Here is a 21,465-nt window from a genome sequence, read left to right as displayed (position 1 = left end):
GCCTTCTTGCCCGAAGATTTCATTATTTTTGATGGCTAGGTAATATTCTATTGTATATACATTCCACATATGTTTATCCTCTCATCCCTCGATGGACATCTGGGCTCTACAGTTTGGCTATTATAGATATTTCTGCTATAAACATATAAACATTGGGGGGGCAAGTGTTTGAATCCTTTGGATAAATACCTAGTAGTGCCATTGCTGGGTCATAGAGTAGTTCTATTCTTAACTTTTTGAGACACCTCCATGCTGTTTTCCACAATGGCTGTACCAGTTTGCATTCCCAGTTGTTTTATAGGTCCATGGAGAACACATTGTTATACACCAAGGAGTCAAGGAAGTATATGTCAGTATCCCTGCCTATTGTGGCTTACCAATGTATTGAGGTGACAAAATCTGTGCTTGAATACAGCAATGTATTCAATGTGCCATAAACTTAATGGTAAATGAGATTCATTCTTACTTGGGGCTTATGGATGGAAGGAGATTAATAAGAACAGATGTTTTTGTTTTGGTTTTTGTTTTTTAAAAAAAGATGGATCCAAAGCTAAGCATTGAAAATAGCTTAGGAAGCAGAGTAAGGCATTTTAGGTAGGATAAACACTGTGAAAAGGTGTTTAAGAATGAAAACTCATAAATTAACAAAAATTTATCTGAGAGAATATAACGGTTTTCTCCAGGGAATATTGAAGGTTCTAGAGATCCTGGTTATTAGTGCCAAAATATAATAGCATCTTCCTAGTAGTAACACACATTCTCCCAAACCTAAGGAACAATTCCTGAGGCAACTAATTGTATTACAATGGCTACATTCATTTGAGTCAAAAACAGATCCATCACCCCCACAAGTAATAATTTTATCAAACCAGACCTAGTTTTACTCCTGCTCCCCAGTCCCCTAGATATACTGGAACAGTGTGCTATAATGTTTAGCAAGCCTATTACTTTTATTTATGTTTACATTAAAAACTGAAAGAAAATTTTCCCTAACTATAAAATCATGAACACTTTTAGTCAAAAATGGTGTCATTTAACAAATCAATTTCAGATCCTCTATGATTAAAATGAATTAGAATAAAAAATTATTAATATAAATTAAGTACTCAGAGTTTTAGATTTATTTTCAGTATGTGAATTATAAAACAGTCTACAAAACACTAAAACTAACAAACTGTTATTCTTAAAGCCATAGAAACAGAATTATTCAGGCAAAGGTTTTCGTTTGGTGATGTTCATACTTTTTATATTTCCATCGCAGGATAAGGCACTTAGGTTTACTTTTTTTCTTTCTTCCCAGACGTCACACTGAAATGTGTAATTCTTAAAATAAGTTTTAACACTTATAGACATTTCATGATTACCCATTAAGCTAATACAATACAGTACTAAAATTAAACAACTATTTATCCTATCAAATGATTATGGTTTATTCCCAGGGAATGCTGTAAACTGTGTGCATATTTCTCCAAGGAATTCAGATTCAGAAGCAATATTTCCCTGAGGATCTTTGGCTTGTTTACTACACAAGAGATGCCAAAATATACAGACTCCTTCCTATCTCCTTCAACTATGTTTTCAGGAGATGCTGTACAAATTATACTATAGTAAAGCACCATGTACCCCCTTTACATCCATTAATTTATTAATCCCTTTATTCCTTCCTAAAATACCTATTCATTTTGTGTTTGAAATGTAACAAGCACTTCTGTATATCTAGGGCATATGTCCTGAGAGCTCCCCTACCCCTTCTTCCCTGTGAGAACCTGGCGACAAGTCTATGAAATCTATGAAGGGAGCTCTTACAGATACCTCATCTTTCAGCATGATAAAATGCCTATATACATCATCATCAAACTGATAAACACCAAAGAAATGAGAAAATCTTAAGTGTAGCTAGAGAAAGAGGCTACATTACATACCATGAATATTGGAGAACAATGGATCAAACAATTTCTAACTTCTTTTCAGAAGCTATGGAGGCCAAAAAACAGGGGAATCTTTAGAGTGTTGAAAAAAAGGCTAATTTATTAATTTATTATCTTTTTTAATTTTTTTTAATTTTATTTATTTATGATAGGCACACAGTGAGAGAGAGAGGCAGAGACACAGGCAGAGGGAGAAGCAGGCTCCATGCACGGGGAGCCCGACGTGGGACTCGATCCCAGGTCTCCAGGATCGCGCCCTGGGCCAAAGGCAGGCGCTAAACCGCTGCGCCACTCAGGGATCCCAAAAGGCTAATTTAGAATTCTATACAGTGAAACTATCCTTCAAACATGAAATGGAAATAATACGGTCTCATTCATTTGGGGAATATAAATAATAGTGAAAGGGAATAGAAGGGAAGGGAGAAGAAATGGGTAGGAAATATCAGAAAGGGAGACAGAACATGAGGACTCCTAACTCTGGGAAACAAACTAGGGGTGGTGGAAGGGGAGGAGGGCCGGGAATGGGGGTGCATGGATGATGGACACTGAGGGGGGCACTTGACGGGATGAGCACTGGGTGTTATTCTGTATGTTGGCAAATTGAACACCAATAAAAAATAAACTTAATATTTAAAAAAATACATTTTCAGATAATCAAACTAAGAGCATTTTTCAGTAACACATTTGTACTACAAGAAATGCTGCAGGAAGTTCTTTAGCTGAGGAAAATAGAATCCAGCTGGAAAACTGGAATTTCATGGAGGAATTAAAAATACCAAACATTGTAAATATTGGGGTAAATATCAGAGACTAAATTGTTTTCAATGAAAAAAAATTTTTTCAATGAAAATTGAAATAAATAAGAGTTCTTCACAAAAATTTAAATATATGTACATTAAAATAAATTTTTAAATACCATAACAAAAATGCTTTGTAGAGTAAAAGAAAAGTGGATGGGCTGAACAGCAGAAAGGTGATTATGAAACAAAAGAGTCAGTGAACCTAATGATTAATAGAGATCACTCATTTTGAAAAACAAAAAACGTAAATTATATTTATTTAATAAACAGAGTCTATATGACCTAGGAACAATATCAAAGGGTCTAACATATATATTAGACTTTTAACACACATACAGATACATAATGTGAATTTTAAAAAGCAGAGGATATAAATCAGCATTGTCCAATAGAAATATAATGCAAAATACAAACGTAAGACACATTTGTAACTTCAAATTTTCTAGTGGCCTTATTTTTTAAAAGTGAAAGAAAAGATGTGAAATTAATTTTAATAAGATAGTTTAGCCCAATAAATCCAAATTATTCTCATTTCAACATCTAATACCTATTTAAAAATGAATGAGACCTTTTACTATTTTGTACTGTCTTTGAAATATGATGTATGTTTATATTTACAGCACATCTCAGTGTTGACTAACCACATTTCAATTTTTTAGTGGCTACCAAACTGAGTAATGTAAACATAGTGAGACAATATAAACTATTTGCGGTTTACTTCTTCATTTTGCCTTCTCAGTGGCTTTGGACCAAATTCATTGTATGTATGAAAAAACATGTGGTAGTTAAAAACACACCCATAAACAACTAATGGGTCAAAGAATAAATCACAAAGAAAATTAGAAAACACTGGGGACAAATGAAAACAGACACATAAGATACCAAAACCTATGAAATACAGTGAAATCAGTGTTCAAAAGGAAATTTATAGCTTTAAATATCTGCTTTAACAAAAAAGATAGATCTCATATGAATAATATAACTTCAAACTTACAGATACAGAGAAAAAGAGCAAAAGAAACCCAAAGCCAGCAGAAAGAAAGTGAATAATAAATACTAGTGAAGATCAATTAAATAGAGGAGAAGGGAAAAAATAGAGAAAATCAACAAAACCCAAAGTTGGTTCTTTTGAAAGGTCAACAAAAGTTGACAAACCCTTAGCTAGATTAACCAAGAAAAAAGGAGAGAGGGCTCAAATTGCAAAATCAGGAATCAGAGTTCGTTCATGACTATTGACCTTGTAGAAATAGAAATGGATACCAAAATAAATTATGAGAAATTGTGTATCAACAAATTAGGTGACCACAAATTATCACTTACTTGGTGAAATAGAATATCTAATAGACCTATGGTTATTAAAGAAATTGAATCAGTAATCCAAAATCTCTGAATAAGACTAAGGCCAGATGAATTTTCCCAAAGCTTTAAAGAGTTAAGACTAATCCCTTTCAAACTCTCCTAAATATGGAAATTATGATACCCTTCCTATTTATGAGGACAGCATTACTCTGATACTAAAACCAGCTAAACACATCACAAAAAAAGAATAATACAGATCTATATCCCTTATGAATATGGATGCAAAAATCCTCAAAAAATACTAGGAAAGCAAATTTAGCTGCATTTAAAATAAGATTCCATGATAAAGTGGGATAGAATGTAAGGTGATCCAACATAAAAAAATCAATTTACATAATACATCAAAGATGGAAGATGAAATAAAGGGGGAAAAACTTGATTATTGCAATCGATGCAGGAAAAGTCAACCTTTGACAAAATTCAAAACCCTTTCATGATAAAATAAAGCAAACTCAGAGTAGAAAGGAACTTCCTAACTGCTAACAAATGTCCATGAGAACCCCACAGCTAATGTCACTCTCCCCTAAACATTAGGAACATGACAAGGATGTCCAGTTTCCCAACTGCTATTCTTCATTGTTCTTGAAGTTCTAGCCAGAAGGGTTAGACAAAAATAAATAAATAAAAGACACTTGAATTGAAAAGAACTCTCAGTTCTTTATGGAAAAAAATGCATGGAATTGTTAAGTCTAGAATAATCCCATACATCTATGGCCAATTAATTTTCAAATAGGTTACAATGACTACAGAGTAAATCTGGAAAAAATATTTTCAAATCACATATCTGATAAGATTCTAGTATCCAGACTATATAAAGACTGTTACAAATCAGCCACAACAAAAACATGAAAACAATCACCAATAACCCAATTTTAAAACGTGCAAAGGGTTTGAACAGACATTTCTCCAAATGGCCAACTAGGACATGCAATGATGTTACACATCATTAGTTATCATAAAAATGCATATTAAAACCATAATGAATTACACTTCAATTATGGCAGATGTGGCTATAGAGAAATTGGAAACCCAGTACATTCTCAGGGGGAATGTAAAATGACTTAGCCACTGTGGAAAGTTCCAGAGATCCATTAAAAAAAAAAGTTAAACATAAAATTGCCATGATTCGATAACACCATTTCTAGATATTGACCCAAATAACTGAAAGGAGGTTTGCAAATGCTTGTATAATATTGTTTATAACATCATTATTTGCAATAGCCAAAAAATAAAGTGGGACAACTCAAATGTCCATTGACGGATGGATACAGAAAATGTGGTATATATTCATAATGGAATATTACCCAACCAATGAAGTATTAATACATGCTTCAATATGGATGAACCCTGATATCACGATCCTAAGCGAAAGAAGCCAAACATAAGAGGTCACACATGGTATGATTTCACTTACATGAAATTTCCAAAATTGGTAAATCCACAGGGATAGAAAACAGATTGGTATTTGTCAGGGTCTCAGGAAAGAAGAGATGGGAAATGACTGCTAAACGGGTAGAGTTTTCCTTTGAGTGAGCAATGTTTGGAACTTAATATGAGTGGTGGTTGTAGAACAGTGTGGATGGACTAAACACCACTAAACTGTACACTTTAAAATGGTCTACTAAAAAAACCTATGGCAACATCATCAAAAATACAATTAAAATTTTTAAGGAAAGAGAGTATTAGAGAATTATATCACATAGTTAATGCAAATTTTATTTTCTGGACTTTATGATTTTAATAGCTTAATTAAATGTGTGACTGGTTATCATTGTCTTCATCCTAAATAAATCTCATGTTTGTTCCTGATTCTATGTTTATACATGTGCATTCATAATTTGGGGATTGTTTTCTTTAAAAAGAGCACTGCAATGTGAAGAAACTTAAATATCCTCAAACTATCCACACTTGGGAATAGGAGAAAGGTAAAATGAATCTCCATGTTGCCATATTGGAAACAAGCATTTCAATCAATACAAGGTAAGTTGTGCATCAGGCCTTGAAAGCAATGAATTCCAATAAGGCTGGAAGGAAAAAAAATCAGAAACTGTTAGAGCTGAGAAAAAAGAGAACAAAAAAGGGAGAGTTTGCCAAGTGTATTTGAGTCTACTGAGGGCATAGCTGCCCTTTGGGAGGTTACCTGAACAAAAAATATTGAATTTTTACATTATGCAATTTATGCAAGTGTATTTGAGTCTACTGAGGGCATAGCTGCCCTTTGGGAGGTTACCTGAACAAAAAATATTGAATTTTTACATTATGCAATTTTTAACAATTGAGGTATAGTTGACATACAATATTATATTAGTTTTAGGTGCCCAACATAGTAATGTGACACTTAGATGCATTACTAAATGCTTGCAACAATAAGTGTAGTTACCATCTGCTATGCATTTATTTTAATGAGAAATGAAACCCAGTGGAAACAGAACATTGTTTAAAAAAAGAGAGTACAGGCCAACATGTGGCTCAGATGGAAGAAAATTTCCACTGTCAAGATAATGTAAATTAGCATAAAAATCCAACTGATAACTACAATAACAATTATTTTCAAAATCATAAAAAAGCTAAAAAAGAGATGTGTATAGGAGGGATGGGAACTATAAGAATTTCAAATGCTTATCTTTCATATTTAGGCCAGTAAGTCATTTCTAACTCAACATATTAAGAAGTAGTAATGTATATAATAGAGGAAGCAAAACTGTTAACAGCTGAGGGCTGTGGAGAAAAGAAGTTGGGGTGGATGAGGGCTGGAGCAAGGGACTACTAATTTCCATTAATAGGATTCTTAGATTCTTGACTTTTTGAACTTTGAAGATGTATACCTTTAATAAAAACAGAATCATAAATTTACTGAATTAATATTCTGAGAAAGAGGAATAACAACACAATAATGATGTAATTTGGTACACACACAATTCCTTAGAGTCACAAAGAGCAGTTTTGGGGGTAATTTGTATTGGTTTCTTTAAGATAAGACAAGGAACTAAAGAGGAATTGAAGTTCATTTTATTCAATTGGTAGTGACCCTTCTTTTGTGATATAAAACTTACATTTTTCTCTCATTTTTCTTTCTTTTTTTAAGTTAAGACTTTTACTATTATTACTAATACTACTTTAGAGCAGATTTAGGTTCACAGCAAACTTGAAAGTCCAGGGATTTTCCATAACCTTTCACCCACAAGTGATATTGGAGCCTCCTCCAATATCAACAGCCCCCGTCAGAGTGATACATGTGTTACAACTGATGAACTTTAACTGACTCATCATAATCACCCAGAGTCCATAGTTTACAGTACATCACTCCCACGTAGAGTCTTTGGGTTTGGACAAATGTATGACACATACCCATCATTATGTTATCATATAGAGAATTTTCATTGCCCCCCAAATCCTGTCTATATCTACTCATCCCTAACCCCTTTTCCCAGCCCATGGCAACTACTGATCTTTTTCTATTTCCATAATTTTGCTATTTAATATACCATAGAGTTACAATCATATGGTATGTACGTTTCAGATTGGCTTCTTTCACTTAGTAATATGCATTTAAAATCCCCCATGTCTTTTCATGGCTTGATAACATTGTTTTTTTAACAGATATTTTCCTCATTTTAAAATATTTTGTATTAAAGTTATTTTCAAATGTTTCCAGAATTGCATGAGTTTGAATTATTAGTTTTCAGAGCTGCTTATTTTATTTAAAAATTGGAAGGAACTACACCAGAAGGTTTTTATAGAGATGACACCTCGAACTGAATATTTTTAAAAAATAGCTCATTATTCCTCTCTTCTCCAAATTTCTTCCATGCTCATTTCCCAGGATTTCGCTTATTATGCTACAATTTACTTAATGACATGGTCTATTTCTTATTTCATCACACTCAAAACTTCAGAATAACCACCAATTGATCTCATATAAAAAAATAAATTTTTAAATTCTTCAACACATTCAGTCTCTAGTTTGAAGGATACCCCAGAGACCCCAGATCCTAAGTATACGGGGATGAAAAAATATAGCAGACAACTTTCTGCCCTGAAATGACTTAGAGTTATCTAAGAGTTATATAGAACAAAGGATAAAAGAGACGGTGAGAGAGAGCAGAAAGACATGTAGAAATTAACATTAATGGTGTCATAAAGAACAAAAGACTGAGATAAAGTCTATAAAGAAGGGAAAGTTCTCCTCACATATCGTCTTTTTTTTGAGAATGACTCTTTTGTGGAGAATGCATTTAATTAGAGGCCTGGAATTTGGAGGTAGAGTAGGAGCAAAGGTAAGGACAGAAGTGAAAGAGAACTTGAGGAATGGAAAGAGCGTCAGCGTTACAACTGGTAACAGCAAATAAGAAAAGAGTGAAAGAGGATGAAGATGAGCAGTGAGGAGCTGTGGCAAGGATTCTTACCGGCTACTCATTTTCTGCAATTCAATTAGGTTTTAGGACATAATTTTAGCAAAGAAGTAGCAAAAATGAGTTAAATTTTAGAGAACATACTTTTATCTTCTCTACATAAAATAGATTGGGTGAGGGAAGGAAGCGAAGATTCTTCAGAAGGTTATAACAGGCTACTAGTTAGACCAGGTGGAAGGCAATGGTAGACTGGATTTGAATGTTAACAGCTGGAGAAGACACTGAGTCTAATCACAAATGTTTCCTGCTGGACACACATTGAGACTAGACATCCTGGACATTTTGCATTTTGGTGTGCTCTATAATTGGATTCTTATGAATGGAGATTATGAAAATGACCTCCAGGCTTACCAATAAAAACCTCCCATGTGACACCACTCTCCCTTCCTCCATCTGCTGGCTGACTGTAGATACCTGTTGAAGTTGGAAGAACCTTCAAAGTCAATTTCTGAATGATTGGATAGAGTAGGGTAGGCACATCCCATCCTGCAAACAAAATCTCTGCCATCCATGCTGCATGTTTGACTTTAAATTTTCAGGAAATAGTTTTCCATTGTATTAAATCTTTTCAAAACATGAACTGATTCCTTGAAAGAAAGAACAGGTGCTAAGCCTTGAGAGGGATAATGACCAGAAGAGAAAAAAGGGAGGATTCTGTCGTATTGGTAACATTCTGTTTCTTTATCTGAGGGCTACTTATGTGGGTATGTTAAATTTGTGAAAAGTGACCAAGTTATATAATAGTACATTCTGTACATACATTTTTACTTCATTGAAATATCTTTAAATATCTAATATGTAGCATTGCGATGATTTTAAAGTTTATTTGTTACAACAGTAGTATTTGTTTTAGGTACTTAGCAGTAGAAATAAAGAAGGTAAAATGAATTGAAATAAAATTTTCTGTAGAATCAGCCAAATTTCCTACAGATCGGATGTAGACAGATAACAGCTGCAAAGATTAGACTCCTAAACTCATCTCCTTTCAATCAAGATCTCATGAGTTTGACCCTTCCATGGTATGTCACACATTTAATTATTTCCTTTGTCAATGATGACATGTCTTGGTTTTCAAATCCTGAAACTAATTAAGTCCCTAAAACTGCCACTCTAGAGGATGCCTTAAGAGGTTTAATATAGGTAAATATAATATAAGCCCCTTATTGAATCAGGATTCAAACTTTTAGCAATAATCCCCTTAAAGTCTTTCACAATATGGGTTGGGGGATTTCATATTTCCCGTGTGGAATGTATACTTGTCATGGTTATGTAAGCTGTAAACTCCAAAAACTCCTTCTGGCTTACAATATATAGCTGCTTTAAAAAGAAGATTTTGTCTTGGTTTTAAACTTGAGTTTATAGATTTTAGAGTTTCCTCACTTAATAAATAATTCACATATTTTTAACATATTTGTACAATGATCTCCAGGGAAATCTTTCCTTTTTTTAAAAATTGTTTCATCAGTTAATCCTCTTGAGATCAGTGGGAGATTATGCAAGAATGATTATAGTTCTTGCAATCTGAAAAACTACAAAAGAAGCAATTGCGCTTCTCATGCAGGCTAGAAACATCACAAAATAAACAATGAGACTGAAATATTTTTTTACCACTCCTTCTAAATATTAAAAAAAATAAATATATTAATTTTAAATGTGATGCAAAAAATGTTCTCCAAATTTAATATAATCTAAATTGGAGGTATGGCTTTAAAAAATAAGAAATGAAATTAGGTTTCTGTCCTGATAAAATCTTTAAGCTAACATATCTTTTTTTTATAAATTTATTTTTTATTGGTCTTCAATTTGTCAACGTATAGAATAACACTCAGTGCTCATCCCGTCAAGTGCCCACCTCAGTGCCCATCACCCAGTCACCCCCACCCCCGGCCCACGTCCCCTTCCACCACCCTTAGTTTGTTTCCCAGAGTTAGGAGACTTTCATGTTCTGTCTCGCTTTCTGATATTTCCTAATTATTTTTTCTCCTTTCCCATTTATTCCCTTTCACTATTTTTTATATTCCCCAAATGAATGAGACCATATAATGTTTGTCCTTTTCCGATTGACCTATTTCACTCAGCATAATACCCTCTAGTTCCATTCACGTCGAAGTGAATGGTGAGTATTTGTCGTTTCTAATGGCTGAGTAATATTCCATTGTATACATAAACCACATCTTCTTTATCCATTCATCTTTCGATGGACACCGAGGCTCCTTCCACAGTATGGCTATTGTGGACATTGCTGCTCTAAACATCGGGGTGCAGGTGTCCCGGCATTTCATTGCATCTGTATCTTTGGGGTAAATCCCCAACAGTGCAACTGCTGGGTTGTAGGGCAGGTCTATTTTAAACTCTTTGAGGAACCTCCACACAGTTTTCCAGAGTGGCTGCACCAGTTCACATTCCCACCAACAGTGCAAGAGGGTTCCCCTTTCTCCGCATCCTCTCCAACGTTTGTGGTTTCCTGCCTTGTTAATTTTCCCCATTTTCACTGGTGTGAGGTGGTATCTCGTTGTAGTTTTGAGTTGTATTTCCCTGATGACAAGTGATGCAGAGCATTTTCTCATGTGCTTGTTGGCCATGTCTATGTCTTCCTCTGTGAGATTTCTGTTCATGTCTTTTGCCCATTTCATGATTGGATTGTTTGTTTGGTGTTGAGTTTAAAAAGTTCTTTATAGATCCTGGAAACTTAAGCTAACACATCTTGATTGTAAGATGCTGGGGTTAATGTATTTTGGATGAGAATGCAAGATAAAAGCAGGTTAAAGGAATATAAAAAATATGATGGATATGCAGTATTCAGAAATTGCCTCTGTTTTGGGACTCGAATCAAAAGAAGACAGTTGAGAACGAAATTGCTACTAAGGACAATAACAAGGTTTGGGAAAATTTTTATTTTAGTCATACTAACCTAATTTCGTGAAGCTGCCACACACTTTCTCTAAAATAAATAAAATAAGAACTTTAAAAGAATTTTTCTCCTACTTTATATATGGAAAATCTGAGGCACAAAAATTTTATATATTCTGTGCAGTATTCCATTTTGTATTTGTAAGAAAACCTTTAGTGGATTCAGGCTGAATATCTCGAAAATCCTTTTTAAAACATTAGATATATGAATTATCCAAATGTATGTCATTATCTAACACCTCTGTGCTATTTGCATACATTTATAACTCAGTCTTCTTTCCTTATGTATATTTTTAGCCTCAATACAATTAATACCTTCTTCTAAAAGTCCTCCCAGGACTCCAAAATTACTTAGAAGCTATACGGTATGCCCTATCATATTTTAATATCCCTTTATGGCAACACTAATTATACACTATATATCAATCTTAGAGTTAGGTGTTTGTCTCCTTACTTAGGGACAAGCTTCTCGAGCATAAGGATTGAGAGCCTTGCAACATCTGAAATAAGAGAGATACACAATATATGTTTAATCAATTAACAAATTACATATAGCAAATTATACTTATAAAAGGCATATTTTATTTAAAGTCATGGTTTCTAGTAGCTAATATACAATAAAATGCTATTTAAATTGAACACCAATAAAAATAAATTTATATTTAAAAAATGCTATTTAAAGCTTGCATTACCGACTTGAGAGAGTTAGTTATTGTAGCAGGGTGTTTTCTTTTCTTTTTTTTTTAATTTATTTATGATAGTCACACAGAGATAGAGAGAGAGGCAGAGATATAGGCAGAGGAAGAAGCAGGCTCCATGCACCAGGAGCCCTACGTGGGATTCGATCCCGGGTCTCCAGGATCGCGCCCTGGGCCAAAGGCAGGCGCTAAACTGCTGCGCCACCCAGGGATCCAGCAGGGTGTTTTCATTAGGAAGAATAAAATGTGAGGGTGAGATTGAGCTGCAGGATTCTTCAAGAGAATGTCCTATATGAGATAAGTAATGAAATAGAAAAACATGATCAGAAGAAATGAATAAGGGCGCCTGGTGGCTCAGTTCGTTGAGTGTCTGCCTTTGGCCCAGGTCATGATCCCAGAGTCCTGGGATCAAGCCCAGCATGGGACTCCTTGCTCAGCAGGGAGCCTGCTTCTCCCTCTCCCTCTGGCCCCCACTCTGTTCCCGCTCTCTATCTCAAATAAATAAAATCTTTTTTAAAAAAGAAAGGAATGAAAGATTTTTTGTTTTTATGGCAATGTTGTGATTTGTAGCAATTATTACAACAGTTTTTTTGAAAAACACAACCTTTTTTGTAACATATCCCAAAAGATTTCTTTCACCTGCTGATTCCTTAGGGTATAAATGAAGGGATTTAGTAAAGGGGCAATTGAGGTATACAGCAAAGCTACATCTTTGGATACAGTCACCCTTTCTTTGGCAGATGGCTTAATATACATAAAGATGCAGCTCCCATATGTCATGGAGACAACAATCATATGGGAAGTACAGGCGGAAAAAGCTTTGGTCCTTTGCTGTGCAGAAGGGAATTTCATAATGGTCTTCATGATGCAAGTGTAGGAGAGAACCACTAACACCAATGTGACCACAAGTGTCACCACAGCGAAGATGAAAGACATCAATTCTAGGACATGTGTGTCTGTGCAGGATATCTGCAGGATGGGGGAAGTTTCACACATAAAGTGATCAATCGCTTTGGAAGCAGAGAAATCCAGCTTGAGTCCCATGAGCAAAGGGGTAAAGATAATTAGGAATCCAGTCAGCCAGGAAGAAAGTACAAGCCAATAGCACACTCTGCTGTTCATAATGATTGGGTAATGCAAGGGTTTACAGATGGCAACATAGCGGTCATAGGACATAGCAGCCAGAAGGTAAAACTCTGCAACTCCCAGTAAAAGAATAAAAAATAATTGAGCCACACAGTTATTATATGAAATGTTTTTTTCTTTAGTCACTATGGTTTTCAAGTATCTGGGAATACATACCGTTGTGAATATGATTTCTAAAAATGAGAAATTATGGAAAAAGAAATACATTGGCATCTTGAGGTGAGGATCCAGCAGAGTGAGGAGGATAATGGTTAAGTTCCTCATCAGGCTCAATGTGTAATTAAGAAATAAAAACACAAAAATCACAACTTGCAATTGTGGGTCATCTGTCAGTCTTATGAGAATAAACTCTATTTCTGTTGAATGGTTTTTCATCTCTCTTTTATAAGCCTTATCAAATATACATAAGAAAAGAGGACAAAGTCAAACATATACATGAATATAATATACTGTAGCGTAATGTAAATTAACCTATATATACACACACATTAACATATATATATAACTATATAAAACCTAAATATATATAAATAAGCCTAAATGTATATAAATTGAATATATAGAAATTAACCTAAATACATATAAACTAAATGAATAGGTGCAGCCTGGGTGCCTCAGCGGTTTAGCGCCACCTTGGGCCCAGAGTGTGATCCTGGGGTCCCAGGATAGAGTCCCACATCGGGCTCCCTGCATGGAGTCTGCTTCTCCCTCTGCCTGTGTCTCTGCCCCCCTCTCTCTCTCTCTGTGTCTCTCATGAATAAAATAAAATCTAAAAGAACCCTAAATGAATATATATACTAATTACATATTTTAACTAAATATATATATTAACCTAAATATTTATATATTTACCTAAAGTGGAAAAGGACATATATTCTCTAATTTATCTATTTGTAAATTATTTTTCCATCTGAAATTTACAATGATACATAATTACATGCTAAAGATAATTCTAAATTCTTTCCTATCCATTTGTTCTCTTTATTGTAGTATTTCTCACAATTTTTTTCTCTTGAACTTGAATATTTTCTTTGGCTAATATGCATTTTTACCCATTCTTCCTGAGTCGACTCAACTCTACATGCATAATTTAAATAAAAGAATACGAATCATTTTTAGTGTAGTTTAAAGTTGTTCTGTGTTTTAGAAATTGTATCCGAGTGATTTTCAAAACCAGGATTTAGAGTTATATATAATTCCTATGATAGTCAATGACTAAGCAGGATTGACTTCCATTAATTAGATAAAGTGAATCTTTTTCTGTACTAAGAATACACAATTATTATCAACTTTCTTGACTGGCTATGCTATGGCATTCAAACGGTTGGTTGTCTTTTAGGAAATATAATAAATACAACAAAGGAAAACATGACAAAAACAAACAACATATTTTAATAAAAATATTCTGTATTTTTTCAATTAACCTTTTTGAGGTGTATTCCTAATGTATCTACATAATTTGGGTCACTGCTTTTTAATATTCCCTAATATTTTTGTAAAACTATTGATTACTTCAGAAATTATTGTAGGAAAGTAAAATCTGCCATCCCAAAATGTGTCTCTTTGACATGACGATTAATTTAAGCTGATTATTTTTAAGAAATGGAGGTCTCAGAATGTTTTCCTTTTTACCTCCTCGAATGTCTAAAAGAATTTAGATAAAAGACTTGCTTCAAAAAGGGAGATATTACCACAAATAATTATGGTTGTTTGTATGCTACTATGAATTGGCAAGATCTAAAATGTGGTCGAGAGGGAGGACCTTAGCAAAGTCTGGTTCTTAAAATTCTTCTTTATGTTCATTCTTTCTGTGTGGCCCAGCAAAACTTTGTTTTTGTTTGTTTCCCAAACACTCACTCTTTTTCATTTTCCTTTCCTTCCTCTTCCTTGTCTTTGAAGTCCCAGACCCCTACATCCTTTGTAGCTCAAAATGGTAGCCTCAAATGCCTGACTGCCCATAATTCTCATAATCTTACAAAGCTCCCTTCCCATATATATGCTATTAATTTGATATTTTCCTGTTAATGTCTCATGTCAATTTAATTCTTAAAACAGCAAAAAGAATCTGAATAGTAGAGTAAAATGTTTCCTCCCAAACATTACATTACTGTCTGTCCTTTTTAAGTATAAAAATTCTATTTATTTCCATGTTATACTATTCCATTTTATGTGAAGCATTCTAGTCTATTTCATTATATCCATTATCTGCAAACTTTTAAAGGAAATAAATTATTAAAGCACTCTGTTATTTTTATTCTTTTGCTTTTGTCTTATTAATATTGCTATCTGTTTCTTAATTTTTTTGTTGGGAGAAGAACAAAACTAAGATGCTCCATGCTTAATGTGGTTTTCTGAAACAGATTTTAGGGAATAGCTTAAATTTTATTAATGGCAATTGAAGACGCAGTCTTTAGCTGAGTGGTCACAAACTTTTTTTTAATAAAAATGTATATTTATGTTCTTCTTAAAACTCCCAACTTTGCTCTATTTCTGACTTGAAAAAGTATGCTCTAGGAGTTACTCATACAATTCTGGTTACCACATGGATCTATCAGACTGTTCTAGAACTATGTTATTCCATTTGAGAGAACAGTTGCTCAGCATTTTTTCCATATCACTTAACCAAGGGCAATACTTAATTCACACAGAGAATCAGAGAAAAATGAAATTTAAATGCAACTGTATATGAATAAAACAGATTACAATATCTGTTAATACACAGCCAACAAATGACTGTACCATTAAAAACACTTATAGACCTTAAAAATTGAGAACTCAAATTCAACTCCCTGAATTGGACTTGTGCCTTTGATAAAACTTCTGATCTTGTAGTCAAGTTAAAATTATAGTTGCCTTACCTCCTTGAACCTATTGTATCGAGTGTTCCCTTAAGTGTGCATAGCAGAGATGTATGTTGACATAATTAATTATGATTTTAGTCTTTTATCATTATATTTTATTTTCTGAGCTGGATACTTACTATGAATGATTTTTGTGGGAAGGACCATGTATATACAGTCCTTCTGTAAAGAATTTCCAAATTCCCTCAGATTCATACTCACTTTGAAGTTCAGAACTCAAGTATTAATAATTTTAATGGACATCCATCTTCTATTCCAGATAAGTTGCATTTTGTGAAAGCTTGTTGTTATAATTGCTGTCATTCAAAACCTCAAAATGAGTAGTTATACTTTAAAATAAAATGAAATACGGCAACTGAAAAAGACTCGGGGCATCATCTGATGAAAGACTAAGCAGCTGTTCCAAGAGAAATTCCATATTGGCCCCTGTACACTTATGAAATGCTGCAGTTTTATCACTTTCTAGTTACTACAGACCCAGAGGTTCTACTGAAATAAAACAAAGGAAAAGAAAACCTAATCTTTGGGGATCAAAGGTCCAAAAGTACTAATGACTGGCAATAAAAGACACCACTGTAATCCACTTTAAATAAAAGCTGAAGTAAAAGTATCCCAGAGGAGTATCATAAATGACTTAGAATAATTGATGAACTATTTAACAGGATCATCATCAGTTCACTGTCCTGGGGCAACACTGAAAAATCCCAAACTGGTTTATACAAGCCCAAGACACTACCTTGCTTCCAATTAGCAAAGAGGCAATTTCAGACATTAATGTAAACCATCTTACACTCTGACACCTGATAGTGAGTTATATTTACAAGTAACAAGCATAATATTTTGTCAGATTAATAAGTTGAGGCTTCAGATGGATGTCTGATGAAATTATTTTGATCCTTCAAGTAAACTGATTTTACCTGTAAAATACATTTTATGTTAATACCCAAAACTAGAAATGATCCCAAAATCTAGCATCTTGTAAATAGTTTAACAAATTACAGCATACGTATATAATGCAATGAATTAGATATAAAAAAAAGATTGAGGGGATCCATGGGTGGCTCAGCAATTTAGCCCCTGCCTTCAGCCCGGGGCATGATCCTGGAGTCCTGGGATCGAGTCCCACATCGGGCCCCCTGCATTGGGCCTGCTTCTCCCTCTGCCTGTGTCTCTGCCTCTCTCTCTCTCTCTGTCTCTGTCTCTCATGAATAAATAAAACAATTTTTAAAAATGATTGAATCTTAGAAATATTATGCTAAGTGAAAGAAGCCAAATGCAATATCTATATACTCTATGATTCTATTTCTATAATTCAGAGAAACACTGAACTATAAGGGTAGAAATCTAATCAAAAGTTTTAGAGGCTAATAGTGAGAAGTGAATGACCATAAAAGTGTCATGAGAAAACATTTTACAATGGATATATTTTATATCTTGATTGCAGTGGTGGTTGCATGACTATATATTTTTCAGAGTTCATCAAAATATATCCCCCACAAAAGGTGATCTTTTTTGTAGTTAAATTATATGTCAATAATCTAGCAAATATATTTGGATGTGACCTACTGTTTTTTTTACTAGATTACTAATTAGATTACTTAGATGTGTATTGTCTGATATGACAGCCATTAGCCACATGTGGATATATGCATTTAAATTTAAAGTGATAAATATTAAATTTAAAATTAAATATGTAGTTCCTCACTTGGGGGTCATGGGATGGGGGACTGCTACTGTGCTAAGATGTAAAATCACCAAAATTAACAGTAATTTATCATCTCAGCCTTCCTCTGGGAGTTACATGCCTTCATTAGACTCTAAAGTTCTAAACTGATTCCATCAGACAGATTCTCCCAATGCAAACGATGCCCAGGTAGGGAGCAAGATTCTGGGTGCTTCCTATTTCACCATCTTCTTAAAGTTCCCTCAAGGATCCACTCATTTTCATGACATTGAAAATGACATGTCATTTTCTTTTTTTTTAAAAAGATTTATTTATTTATTCATTCAGAGAGAGTGAGAGAGAGGCAGAGACACAGGCAGAGGGAGAAGCAGGCTCCACACAGGACGCCCGATGTTGGACTCGATCCCGGGTCTCCAGGATCACACTCCGGGCTGCCGGCGGCGCTAAACCGCTGCGCCACCAGGGCTGCCCGACATGTCATTTTCATGACAAGGTTGTGAACTCCAAGTAAATAACATACTTGACTGTAACATATTCATATTCAGTCAATATATTCCTCTTTTTTCAACATTGATCAGTGTATCAGGTATCAGGTTTTAAATAACCATTCTTTAATAATTTTGAATACAATATATTATGATGTAAGTATTCAAATTTTGCAGATAAATTCCAATATTTATTTCTTTTATTAAAAAGAAATAAACTATGTAATTAACATATTAATTTGGTTTGCTGTGGTTTTTGTTTTGTTTTGCTTTGCTTTGGTTTTGGTTTTGGTTTTATCTTCTTTCTCTCTAATTCATGAACTACAGATACACCTAGAAAGGAATTCCCTCTAATCTTCTGACAACTTCCTGACATTTTCCATAGTGATACATTTGTCAAATTTCACATAATCTGTTTAGAATTTGTGAAACTGTAATGCCACAAATAGCTGTTAGTTTTCTTTTTTTATTGGAGTTTGATTTGCTAACATATAGCATAACACCCAGTGATCATCCCACCAAGTGCCCCCCTTACTGCCCATCACTCAGTCACCTCCTCCCCCAGCCCACCTCCCCTTCCATCACCCCTTGTTCGTTGCCCAGAGTTAGGAGTCTCTCATGTTCTGTCTCCCTTTCTGATATTTCCCCACTCATTGTTCTCCTTTCCCCTTTATTCTCTTTTACTATTTTTTATATTCCCCAAATAAATGAGACCATATAATGTTTGTTCTTCTCTGACTGACTTACTTCACTAAGCACAATACCCTCCAGTTCCATCCACGTCGAAGCAAGTGGTGGGTATTTGTCGTTTGTTTTTTTTTTTAAATAAATTTATTTTTTATTGGTGTTCAATTTGCCAACATACAGAATAACACTCAGTGCTCATCCTGCCAAGTGCCCACCTCAGTGCCTGCCACTCAGTCACCCCCACCCCCCGTCCGCCTCCCCTTCCACCACCCCTAGTTCTTTTCCCAGAGTTAGGAGTCTTTCATGTTCTGTCTCCCTTTCTGATATCTCCCACTTAATTTTTCTCCTATCCCTTTTATTCCCTTTCACTATGTTTTATATTCCTCAAATGAATGAGACCATATAATGTTTGTCCTCCTCCAATTGACTTATTTCACTCAGCATAATACCCTCCAATTCCATCCACGTCGAAGCAAATGGTGGGTATTTGTTGTTTCTAAAGGCTGAGTAATATTCCATTGTATACATAAACCACATTTTCTTTATGCATTCATCTTTCGCTGGATGCTGAGGCTCCTTCCACAGTGTGGCTATTGTGGACATTGCTGCTAGAAGCATTGGGGTGCGGGTGTCCCCACATTTCATTGCATCTGGATCTTTGGGGTAAATCCCCAGCAGTGCAATTCCTGGGTCGTAGGGCAGATCTATTTTTAACTCTTTGAGGAACCTCCACACAGTTTTCCAGAGTGGCTGCACCAGTTCACATTCTCACCAACAGTGCAAGAGGGTTCCCCTTTCTCCGCATCCTCTCCAACATATGTGGTTTCCTGCCTTGTTAATTTTCCCCATTCTCCCTGGTGTGAGGTGGGATCTCATTGTGGTTTTGATTTGTATTTCCCTGATGGCAGGTGATGGCAGAAAAAAAGAGACAAACAATTAAAAAATCATGAGGATAGATTAAGGGAAATAAATGACAGTCTGGAGGAAGAAAAATCTACGTTTAATTGGGGTTCCTGAGGGCACTGAAAGGGACAGAGGTCCAGAATATGTATTTGAACAAATCATACCTGAAAACTTTCCTAACATGGGAAGGGAAACAGGCATTCAGACCCAGGAAATAGATCCCCGGCACCAAAATCAATAAAAACCGCTCAAATCCTCCGCATTTAATAGTGAAGGTTGCAAATTCCAAAGATAAAGAGAAGATCATTAAAGTAGCAAGAGACAAGAAATCTCTAAATTTTATGGGGAGAAAGATTAGATTAATAGCAGACCTCTCCACAGAGACCTGGCAGGCCAGAAAGGGCTGGCAGGATATATTCAGGGTCCTAAATGAGAAGAACCTGCAGCCAAGAATACTTTATCCAGCAAGGCTCTCATTCAGAATAGAAGGAGAGATAAAGAGCTTCCAAGAAAGGCAGAAACTGAAAGAATATGTGACCTCCAAACCAGCTCTGCAAGAAATTTTAAGGGGGACTCTTAAAATTCCTCTTTAAGAGGAAGTCCAATGGAACAATCCACATAAACAGGGACTGAATAGGTATCATGATGACCTAAACTCATATCTTTCAATAGTAACTCTGAATGTGAACGGGCTTAATGACCCCATCAAAAGGTGCAGGGTGTCAGACTGGATAAAAAAGCAGGACCCATCTATTTGCTGTCTACAAGAGACTCATTTTAGACAGAAGGACACCTACAACCAAAAAAAAAAAAAAGGTTGGAGAACCATTTACCATTCAAATGGTCCTCAAAAGAAAGCAGGGGTAGCCATCCTTATATCAGATAAACTAAAATTTACCCCGAAGACTGTAGTGAGAGATGAAGAGGGACACTATCTCATACTTAAAGGATCTATCCAACAAGAGGACTTAACAATCCTCAATGTATATGCCCCGAATGTGGGAGCTGCCAAATATATCAATTAATAAACAAAGTTAAGACATACTTAGATTATAATATATTTATACTTGGTGACTTCAATCTAGCGCTTTCTACAATCAACAGGTATTCTAAGCAAACATCTCCAAAGAAACGAGAGCTTTAAATGAAACACTGGACCAGATGGATTTCACAGATATCTACAGAACTTTACATCCAAACTCAACGGAATACACTTTCTTCTCAAGTGCACATGGAGCTTTCTCCAGAATAGACCACATACTGGGTCACAAATCAGGTCTGAACTGATACCAAAGGATGGGGATATTCCCCTGCATATTTTCAGGCCATAATGCCTTGAAATTAGAACTAAATCACAGCAAGAAGTTTGGAAGGACCTCAAACACGTGGAGGTTAAGGACCATCCTGCTAAAAGATGAAAGGGTCAACCAGGAAATAAAGGAAGAATTAAAAAGTTTGATGAAAACTAATGAGAATGAAGATACAACCGTTCAAAATCCTTGGGATGGAGCCAAAGCAGTCCTGAGGGGGAAACAAATCACAATACAAACATCCATCCAAAAACTGGAAAGAACTCAAATATAAAAGCTAAC

General features: G+C 34.9%; 1 protein-coding gene across 1 annotated transcript; it reads right to left on the bottom strand.

The window, feature by feature from the left end:
• Positions 1-12,332: 12,332 nt before the first annotated feature.
• On the bottom strand, positions 12,333-13,704 carry LOC140633003 (olfactory receptor 6C6-like). Its single transcript, XM_072825113.1, has one exon. The coding sequence runs from the start codon at positions 13,626-13,628 to the stop codon at positions 12,684-12,686; it is 945 nt and encodes a 314-aa protein (XP_072681214.1). The 5' UTR covers positions 13,629-13,704; the 3' UTR covers positions 12,333-12,683.
• Positions 13,705-21,465: the final 7,761 nt, after the last annotated feature.

The sequence above is a fragment of the Canis lupus genome, chromosome 5 (genome assembly GCF_048164855.1).
Source record: "Canis lupus baileyi chromosome 5, mCanLup2.hap1, whole genome shotgun sequence".
NCBI classification, from domain to species: Eukaryota; Metazoa; Chordata; class Mammalia; order Carnivora; family Canidae; genus Canis; species Canis lupus.
Note: the sequence above shows the minus strand (reverse complement) of the source record. Positions and strands in the feature narration are given on the sequence as shown.

Excerpts from the sequence above, each read along its gene's own strand:
- LOC140633003 (XM_072825113.1), bottom strand. The coding sequence starts at position 13,628 with ATGAAAAACCATTCAACAGAAATAGAGTTTATTCTCATAAGACTGACA.